The sequence below is a fragment of the Pterocles gutturalis genome, unplaced genomic scaffold (assembly GCF_000699245.1).
Source record: "Pterocles gutturalis isolate BGI_N339 unplaced genomic scaffold, ASM69924v1 scaffold14425, whole genome shotgun sequence".
Taxonomy (NCBI): domain Eukaryota; kingdom Metazoa; phylum Chordata; class Aves; order Pterocliformes; family Pteroclidae; genus Pterocles; species Pterocles gutturalis.
Genome location: NW_010146065.1, coordinates 10,769 through 21,655, shown reverse-complemented (window position 1 = coordinate 21,655; position 10,887 = coordinate 10,769). Strand labels below are relative to the sequence as shown.

At 46.2% G+C, this 10,887-nt stretch overlaps 1 protein-coding gene across 1 annotated transcript in view; it reads right to left on the bottom strand.

Annotated features, from left to right (window-relative positions):
- LOC104470614 (voltage-dependent N-type calcium channel subunit alpha-1B-like) overlaps window positions 1-10,887 on the bottom strand; it is a gene marked incomplete at both ends in the record, with an annotated part of 46,576 nt that overhangs the window by 26,789 nt on the left and 8,900 nt on the right. Inside the window, one exon of the mRNA XM_010085600.1 lies at window positions 5,570-5,685. Within this exon, the coding sequence (XP_010083902.1) occupies window positions 5,570-5,685 (116 nt within the window). The remainder of the gene's footprint in view (window positions 1-5,569; window positions 5,686-10,887) is intronic.

Here is a 10,887-nt window from a genome sequence, read left to right as displayed (position 1 = left end):
TGCATGGGAGAGAGTTCAAACGCAAAAGGACATGCAGCTTGATTAGCGCTGAACACTTCCAGTCTCTGAGCAGTGTTTTCAAAATGATGCATGTCCTTGTAAGATAAGAGAAACGTCTTCAAAAGAATATTTGTGGGCTTATAAGCGCTTTACTCTGTGCAGAGAACTTGTAGCTCTCCGCTCTCCGTTGGAAATGCAGAATGACAGCCTGAGAGTTGCTACAGTTTGGAGGAGTTCAATGGAGAAAGCAGCGGAGGTAAAATCATTTGCATGGATCACATCGCCTGCCTTCACCGCTTTCTAGTTCCTCCGAAAGGCACCACTTCAAATTGACTTGCTGCTGCCTTTGCACAGAGCCCCAGGAAGACGTGAAACCAGGAGCGGAGCCTGTCCCAGCACACAGCGGGTGGCACAGGACAGGGTCTGCTCGTCACCAACGAGACTTTATTTGATATTGGCTGAACTGAAGAAGAGGCGTTTGGGGAAGAGAACTCTTGTCTTGTGCCTAGACGAGCAACAGTGCGAAGCATTGCTTTTTATTACACCTGCATCAGCTGGCCTCTAGCAGTGGGAAGAGTTGGTCCTGCTAAAGAATTTACTAAAAACCAGATAGTTGACTTTATTCTTCATGATTAAGTTTAGATTACAGGTCTGTTTCTAACTGATCGGTACAGCTCAGTTCTAAACGATGGGGAGAGTCAACGTTTATGAGCCTGACATGGCAATCACCATAGGAATATCTGGCCTAAACTCTGTGAGATGCCAGAAAGGACAGGATTTGATCATTGCTTCTGGCCTGTAACTTGCACTAGTTTAAGATGACTGAAAATCTTACAGATTTGAAGCCACTTAAAGATTTATAACTCATTTAAGGTGGCATGACATTTCTTCTTGACATCCTCAAAAAGACTCTGTTGAGTTACAATTTTACTTGCTTAGTCTTGGCCTCATGATATGGGAATTTTACACGAAATCACCTGTTATCTCATTTGAAAATATCTAAACCCTCCTGACTACCCTATGTATTAATTCTTCAACACACATTATCTGTGTTATAATTTTCTCTGTCATTCCCCAGCCCTTTGTTAGAAGGCATTTGTTAAGCACTTCATCAGGTAAGGTTTCCTGTATTAACTCTCACAAGTATTTTCACATAAAGGTTGTCACTGTTTAAAACACCTTGGTATAGATCCCTCAAGCAGATACGCTGCTGACTACATTAAACAATCCACATTTAAACCAGCCTGAGCTGTGTTTGCTTCCATTTCAACCACAGCTGCACTTCTGGTGATTTATCCATCGTGAGCTGGCACCAAAAACTTTCAGCTGTGCCAAGGTACCTCCTTGAAAACTTCACAAGCACTTCTTATTACTATTTTCTTCCTTTTTATACTCTTACTTTACCATTGGAAAAAAAAATTCAGAAGAATGTAGAAGTCAGTTACTCCAGAGCCAGGCTATTAAGTCTCATTCTTGCAGCACAAATGTGAGACAAGGCATTAGACCAGGTCTGGAACACGCTCGAGTCAGACAGCTCTTAAGAGGTGGGAAACAAAGACCCACTGTTTTCTTCTGGTGGACTAAACAGTCTACAAGTTCAGTATACGGAATGGTTGACAGTAAAAAAATAAAAAAAACCCAAACCCCAACATTTATCTGAACCACCTTTTTAATGCAATATGTACAGCAAGAGATACATAACAGCATTCAGATTACGACCAGAGCAAGCTGGGAGAAACATTAGAGACACTCAAAAGTGGTTAATAAATGAGGAGGATAACGTTAAATTAAAATCACTGTTGACAATCGGGAGGTAGCGTACAGATAAAGGAGTGATTTTAGTCACTCACATATTTTCCTTGGTCCTAAACCAGTTACAGCCCCTGAGGTACAGACTTGAGCACTACCAAGAATGGGGAAACCTCCTCCCCAGCTCCAGCAGCTACTCAGGATATGCAGAACAGTGCAGAGCAAAACCAAACCAATTAAGTATTAAGATGCCACTTTATGAATCCCTGGAATGCAGCTTTCCACTCTTCCTACCTCACATCAAAAATAAATGAGAAAAAAACAAGCAAACAAAATGCTCGGGGAGGATACTATAAATATTAGAAGAGTGGAGAGCCTTCCATGGGAAGGGAGGGGATTGAGCAGGTCGGTTCTGCACGCTTTAGAGCAGAAAAAATAAGACGAAACAAGGTAGAGAGAGATCAGAGAAAGAAAAGTAATAAATCAAAACACAAAGTACACCCCTGAGCTCGTCTTTTCACTGCAGAAAGGCAACAGATTTAAAATCGAGGACAGGACATACTGTTTGGTGGGTTGGTTTGGTTTTTTTAAATCAAACCAAGTGTTAACATGTGCAACTCCTTGTTACAAGGTTCAATGAGGTCAAGGATGCTAGGAGGATTTAAAAACAATTCAATATTTGCATGAATTATAACAAAATCCTCCAGAGTTACGTTAGAGCAGAATAGCAAGAGCTTTTCTCTTTCTTTTATGCAAACAGCTTATTACACCTCACTGCCTGCGGCTGTTGCAAGAGATTTCCGTACAGGCTGGACTGTCTGTCACCATCCTCCCTGCCCATTTTCCTCCCTTCCATCCAAGCGGTTTGCTTTGGCCATTGTCCCACACACAGTCCTGGACAAGGAAAGTTGATTCATGATCATTTCATAGCTGAAATCCCGGCCTCTAAAACAGAAATGGGAAATCCTCTTCGACAGCACAGTCCCAAAATTCATCACCTGAATTCTGAATACTCACTTCTCTGCTTTGGATAGCCTTCATGCTACCTTCTGCATTCAAAGTTGCTAACACTGCTAAGTTGATTTTAATTATTGTCATTACTCAGCTGTACTAGGAAGCTTTTTTAATATTCCTATTGTATTTTCAACAATGCCTTTACAGAATATTTTTATTATTCCCTGACTCAGCTATTTTGCATACACCTCCCCATTCCAGAAAACCTTCTGGATCTTGTATTATTAGACAAAATAAAACAATGGGTATTTTACAGCAGTTTCACTCTACAGTGATGTGGCATTTATCCAACACTGGCAACACAGAAAGAGAACAGCCGGCCATTCCCACAGGGATGCAAAGCTGGAGCAGAGGTTGGCTGGATGTTTTACAACTTCTCCACCTCAACTTTCAGACAAGTTCAGCTAGTGACCTCTGCATAGCTCTTCTTGGCAGAACAGTCACCAAAATGAAATGAAGCAACCCACAGCCCTGCAAGGGAATTCTCGTCTTTATTTTCCTGATGGTGGATGCCCCATCCCTGGAGGGGTTCAAGGCCAGGCTGGATGAGGCTTTGAGCAACCTGGGCTGGTGGGAGGTGTCCCTGCCCATGGCAGGGGGTTGGAACTTTCCAACCCAAACCATTCTGTGATTTTATGAAACCAGGATTTAGAGACCGAGAAATCACAAGAGCCTTACAAGAAAGACGGCACTGGAGCCAAGGCAGAACCATGGTGCGCTCTGCTCATAAACCATTCATTACTGTGAATTTGAGGTGGCACAAGAGCTGTAAACAAATGGGAAGACAAATTATAAATGGAAAGCGAATTGTTCTTTTTTTTTTTTTGAACCCTACAGAACCACAGACTAAAGCGTGGTTCCCTAATTGAGGACAGTTGCCGTTGAACAGGCACAGGGAATGAAAGTCTGTCGATAGGGCTGGCACTCAGCTGTCACTCTGTACAGCACCATGGGAAAGAACGGGTTCAAGCCACCCTATAAACTGCTGCTACTCTTTCCTATTTTACATTTCAGTGCTCTGCCCAGCTCACTGCCCTGTGGGGAGGTACCGCAGCCCCCCCAGTGCTCCCAGGTCCCCTGGGCACACAGGCTGTCAGAGTGCTCCGGAGGGGAGAGCAGAAGAAAAGCAGCAGAAGCCACATGAAAATACTCTTCCAAATACTGGCACCTGGGCTGTGCACATAAAAGAGAAGCCGTAAATCCAGAAAAAGAGCCACCTATACAGAGAATAGCACCAGGACGCTCTGGACCCTGGCGTGTGTGCAGTTTATGTACGTGCCACGCTGCAATGAGGTGCTGTGACCATATAATTACTTGCTTGTACAAGCACATTTTAGCACATCGAGCCTCTAGCATCAGCATGGATTTCAAAACAAAGAATGATGATGACAGGGCTCTTAGTGCGGTGCCAGCCCACGGTGTAGGAGCACCACAGAGTGCCAGCTCTGCCAGCGGTCTATGGGCTGATATCAGGCAAATCACTATCTAATGCTGGGCCTCAGTTTCCCCATGTGTAAAGGGCAAGGATGGAGCTGACCTGCCTAGAAAGGCACCTGAAAATCTATTTGAGAAACCATCGCTTCTTTTTTTTCCCCATCATTGTTTTAAAACGCATTTTCACTTCACCCAGGTGTTTCATCTTCTCAGAAAAGCCAGCAAGGAAGCAAACTAGCCCCAGAAGTTTTCTTGACACTATGTGAAGAATTAATTGCACTGTGGTTATGTCTATATATATATATAGGCTACTCTATAACGCAGAAAGGTTATCGGTCATCTTTACTGTCCGATAAAAAGGAAAAGAAAAGCATGTATTTTTTGTTAAATTATTGCATTTGGGTCCTTGTTAAAGTTGCTCACGGCTTGCAATAAAGTGCAATGCTCGTTTATAATAGTTATAAAACAATGTTAATATGTGCTGAGGTGAATTTCATGAAAGTCGTCTCTGTAGCTCATAAAAATGATGCTCCGGTGTATTTTACCATCATAGCAAGAAAGGCTTATAAAACAGCTGTGGTGGAAAGTAAATAAAATATAAATGACTCATGTAAGGGAACAGTTTCCCCACTGTGGAGATTTTGGGCACTGTATCACTTTTTATATTATACTGGATTAAGACAATAGCTTTGATCTCAGCAATAAAGGAAGTTGGCCCAGCTCCTTTATTTTTGCTTAACCAAACTGGGATCTTTTGCAATAACTTCAGTGTGACTGCTCAGAAACAAGCCCAACTAAAATAAGTGCTGGATGGAACCTCTCTAGTCTTGGGTCACCTCCATGGCCAGCAACACCGAGGACTAGTTCTGGGGCCCTTGTCCTCTGTCATCACCAGACTCTAAACATATCGAACCAAGATCATAGAATCCCAGGATGGTTTGGGTAGGAAGGGACCTTAAAGCCCATCCAGTGCCACCCCCTGCCATGGGCAGGGACACCTCCCACTAGCCCAGGTTGCCCAAAGCCTCATCCAGCCTGGCCTTGAGCCCCTCCAGGGATGGGGCATCCACAGCTTCTCTGGGCAACCTGGGCCACTGCCTCACCCCCCGCACAGGAAAACATTTCTTCCTCACATCTCATCTCCATCTCCCCTCTTGCAGCTTCAAACCGTTCCCCCTCGTCCTGTCCCTGCACCCCCTGATCCAGAGCCCCCCATCTCTCCTGTAGCCCCCTTTCAGCACTGGAAGCTGCTGGAAGGTCTCCCCGGAGCCTTCTCTTCTCCAGGCTGCACACCCCCAACTCTCTCAGCCTGTCCTCTCACGGGAGCTGCTCCAGCCCTCGGACCATCAAATCAGGAGATCTCATGCCTTACCTGCTTTGAAGATCCACTCCAAGTATCCATTTAGTTCCCGTTCAATTTGCTGCTGCCTACGGAGTTTCAGGAAAGCTCGACGATTTTCTACCCTCTCTCGTTCTTTGGCAAATTCACTATAGAGAGAGAAGAATGGGAAAGCACAGGTCACAAGTGGTCAGGAAAAATATGCAGCCATTCTATCACCTTTCAGATTGTATTCACAAAGCCTGTGAAGTCGATGGCAGCAGTAGTGAGTGGAATCCACAGCACGGTACATGTTGTTGTCCAACAAACTACTACTTTGATTGCAGCTTGGCTGTTTCTCTGCCTCTCTCATCCTGAAAGATGACTGCAAACTGCCACATGCATACTTTTTTTGTTCTGGGGCCACACCATATCCATTGCAATGAGATCCTGATGCACAACCACCTTAACACTGAATACTGCCCTCCATCCCTCTCCATGCCGCTCACCCCACAGCAGAGCTTCCTCTTGAAGCACAATATTATATCACAGAGGCACCAGCAGTCTTTTGGCTTTGGAAGAGATCTACTCTTCTCTGTTAGCCTTTCTTTTGAGTTTTCCCAGGTTTAAGCAACTTTGACAAACACAAGACAAATGAGCTACGAGTGAGGATGGATACTCTGGAGTTAAGGTGAAATAGTCCAGATGCTCTGAGCTGAGGGCAGCAATGATCCTGTGGTTTGCTAAGATCACACGGAAAGCAAGTCTCTTGACATCAAATCACTAGAACAAGACTGCACAGGGGAGTCAGAAAATTATTCATCCAACCATTGCAAAAATCTTGTTCAAGCACATCCTACTGCCTGGTTTGAGATGATGCTGAGACAATAGCGCAGCCAGCATCCCCCAGTCACCCATGCTGGGGCTCTCCCCAGGCTAACTCCTGTCACCACTGGGAAGCCCGTGATGCCACACCTGGAGATGTACGTGCCCATCTGCCACTTACCAGCCTCTGCCACCCCTCGCTCTGAGCACACACGCAGTGACTCCCACAACAGCATCATCTGTATGGTTCAATGGGGGATCGGGCTCCTGTGCCTCCTGTATACCAGTGGTTTACTCATTCTCTCATTTTAGATCTTAACTCTGCCACGTCCTTCAAATCTTCCATTAATTGTTGCAAACCTGTAGCTAACCACTGTTCTGGACTAAAATCTCACCTGTCCATTACCCACACATGCTCCTCGAAAGCCAGGAAGAAGCAGGAGATGGGAGGAAGGCAGAAGAATGGGGGGGAAAGGAGCTGAGTGCCACAGGCAGCTTTATATTCACAGTCTCCACTTCACCCTTCAAAGCTGATGCTTTTGCTTCATTTGGCAGGACTGACCCGCGGAGAAGGGACTGCGGGGAGAACTTGGCTCAGCCCCGCGACACACACCGGTACCAGCCACTGACGTGAGAGCTGCCAGCAGCTGAGGCGTTGTCGTGATTTTGGCAGCGCATCCCTGTCTCCTGACTCCGCTCTCCTGTCCCCACCTGACAGCGCAGCCCTTGACCCCATCCTTGAGATGGAGGAAGCCAAAACACAGCTCTGAACTGACAGCTCCTCCTTGGCATTCGGCACACGTCTGCCGGCTGATTCGGGACCCTGCACGTGTCAGCTGGATCGCCCCTTTTCTCCCTCTTCCTTTTTAATGTTCTCATTTCTGGTTCAGTGCCTGCTGCTTGGGGCCACAGACCTCCTCTCAGTTTTGATTTCTCTCTGGAGAGGGAGGAATGAGATCAGACAGCACAAGGTGACAACATGCATTTCAATTGCCAGACATGGAGGGGACACGCTTCCGCCGTTACAGACTCACATCACCACAAAGTTCCCAGAGCTGAGCTGTGCCGGATGGGAGCAGGAGAAAACACCCAGTGGGGAGCTTCATGAAGGACCGCGGTGGGCAGGAAGGACAGCAGGTGAGCCGTGGCACCGCTCCCTCGCCCCTCAGGAGCAGGCAAGGGAGAGCTTTCCTTGCAAAGCCTTTCATCCTCTGCCAGCTCCTCTCTGGCCCAATGAAAAGAAAAGCTTCCTAGGACGTGTCCCTTTAATCTCAACATTAAACACGTAAGAAAATGAGGAAGAAGCTGTGCTAAGTTGCAAACCTTCATCACTTTCTGAAGGTTTCTTGCAAGCTTTTCTCAAGGCACCAATGACGAACGTTGCCGAGGTTAAAGCCACCTGCACCCTCCTGCTCCCCGCAGCCGGCAGGTTTGGCATTGCCATAGGCACTGGGAAGGTGACTTCCAGGAGCAGACAGTACCTTGGGTCTCTGCTCAGCGAGTACCTTCTGAGTGCTACAGAGCTGCAGCAAAATCATCCATGTTAAAAGACTGGAGGGTCTTCATACATGGTCTTTCTGGTGGAGGAAGGCATCACTTGGTCTCTTCTATCTCTCCAGGAGATAGGAACGGTTTGATGAAGCTGGAACTTGACAAAAGATTGTGTTTTTCTCTATGAACTGTATTAATAAAAGCATGTGTCTCTCTCTTACACTACGTTCAGCATCATTCAGGAACTGAAATATTCGCCATTAGCAGCAACTGGAAAACTCCCAGAATTTCTGTTTGAGAGATTTTCAACAAAATTTCAGAACATATTCAAAGAAAAGGGGAAAAATTTCTACCAAAAATCCCATATTTCCTCTAAAAACATTTCAGCTGAGGTTTTCCTGCCAGTTCCAAATGAAAACACAAGAAGTCCCATGGGAAGGTTTGGTAGCAGTAAATAAGTTCCATCTTTTATTCAGCATAATTACTATTTATGCCACTGACTTGCAAAAATCTCACAAATCACAAGAAACAAAACCTAAGCAGGAAAAATGCTGCCTCCTGCCCAGCTTTACCTCCAGGACTTTCTTCACACTTTGGCCAACTCCAGAATGAGGAAGATTGGAAGACACTCACCCATTCTCATCCTTGGCTCTTGTCAACCACCATATGCCCCAAAAGCCCCCCGAAAGATTCATTTTCAGCACTGTTTGGGGAGGCATTAAGAGGAGGAAAGCTGAAAGGTCGGTACTCCTACACACAGCACATCAAGAGGAGATGCTGCTTTGGAGGAAGCTGAGCTCTGCCTGGGTAGATGACTACCACGCATTTTAGTTACAGCATGACAGTTGTGAATAACTGATTCTATAGAGACAGCAGGAGCAAACAGAAATCCCAGGAAGGGAATTCATCATGGAAGCCACAGGCCACCCAGTGAAGCTGTATGCGTCACATTTTTCTTCTCAAGAGTGGTCGGTGATTAAAGTCACCGGGAAAATGGATGGTTGCTGCTTATCACCTTGGTGGGTGGAAGAGTAAAATAAATCTCAGCGTAAGCATGCACTGGAATAGCCACTTCAGGGAAGTTCAACAGCCCCCCCCAGCCACAAAAGAGACAAGGTCAACTCATGAGTAACCACCAGGGTCAGTAAAAGATTGTAAACCAATGGAATTCTTACAAGTAATTTATCCATGTTGGTCTTCAATTAAAAATACTGTCACAGCAACCAAAAAGGGAAAAAAAACCCCAAACCCCACAATCTTCACCCAGAGTCTCTCATGAACTCTCCTGTATGACAGCAGAGGGTTGAGATGGAGCATGATGTAACACGCCTCCTGGTCTTGGGTTTCAAGGCACGCTCCCAGGGCCAGCACCAGCACCATTAAACCTCTGCAGTTCAGGTTTTCCGCTTAGAAGGCAGACAGAAACTCTTCCCACTCCCAGGGGAGAGGCAGAGAGAGAGGTGATCTAGCATCACCGTCACTGCTACCACTAATAGTGCTGATGATTAGCAACTCGTGGTAACAACATCGGTAATTAGCTCCTCATTCAGAACAACACCCCTGAGCTACATGTGATTTCATGACAGCTCCAGATCTTAAAATGAGAGAACAGCCTTCGTCTACCGATTCACTGAGCACTGTTCAGAGTGCGCAGACAGAAGCACAGATCTCAGGACTCCCCCAAGAACTCCCAGAAAGCAGCTGTAAAGGACTTCTTGAATTTTAAGTCTAAAACAAAAAAAAAAAAAACAATCAGTTTTAGGATTGGCTTCATCTCCAGTCCAAGTACGTCAAAGGAATGATTAAAGTTGTGCCTGGATGGCACGTGACATCTAGGGACACAGTGCTGCCTGGAGGAGCGCAGCCCTTGGGAATGGAGAGGAGCCAGGGAATTCAAGTGGGAGAGCTGCTGGCGAAGGATGCAGATGTTTGACCGAGTTACTCACAAGCCAAAACGAATTCTCCAGGTGGAGAAACAAAATTGGCCAAGACAGGAGGCTTAATTTGTAAGCTTTGTTGCTTGAGCGTGGAGCAGTGCCCAAGAAGAGACTTGATACTTCTCAGCAGCCTGTTAAACAGCCCACGTCACTCCAGGGCAGGGAGGGACAGGCTGGAGGTAGAAGATGGAAAACAGCAACGCCTCTGGCTGCCTGACACGCACGTAGGAGGAGCACCACTGCGGGAAACACGTGCCAGAAGAGTGGTACAAAATCACAAGTGTTGTGCTACTCAGGGACTGCCTGGATGAGGAGAGTTGAAGTGTTAAATGTTCCTCTCGATCTCAGTCCATAGATTTTGCAATCACGAAGGAAGGAACCTCAAAAGAAACTTGGTGCCAATTACCCACCTGACCTTCAGTGAGCCTTCAGCACGAGCAACACTGAGGCAGGAATTCCATAAGAGGCTGCAAAGGGGCCGCAGATATAAGAACATGCACTCATAGGACCCCAGACATATGAACGTGCTGGATGATAAAAGAGGCAAGATGAATGCAATACTATCTGTATTTCTGAACAAAACCAAGTCTCTCATGCTCTTGGCAGGCTGCAGCCACTTGCTCAGGGGCTGCACATCACTTACGAGACCCTCCAGAGTGTCTTGGGTAGCTTCCCAGCACAGGGACCTCCAAGCCTCTGGGCATCTTGAGAGCATCCACACACAAGCAGAAACATTTAATTGCTTTTTAATGGTGGAAGTCCATTTCTTACCTTTTATTTTGGTTAATCAACTGTGAGAAGGAAATAAGAGAAGGAGCCTTCAGTTAGTTTTTCCCTTCCCTCTCAGGTCTCTGTTTCTGACACTGGGGTTTGCCACCTTACCCTAATCCAGCCAAATCCCGACTGCTTGGGTGAAGCCAGTTACAATGACGTGGTAGGCAGATTCCTTGCTGTGCCGACCCTCCTTGTGCTCCTGCCATCCCACAATACTTGTGTCACTGAGTTTGCTACCTCTTACACACAGTCCTGCAAAGCCCCCTGCAGCTTGCTTCACCAGGGTCTGATCCAGTTAATACTCCAAACATTTCATTCACTAACCACATCAGCATCCCCGTGCTT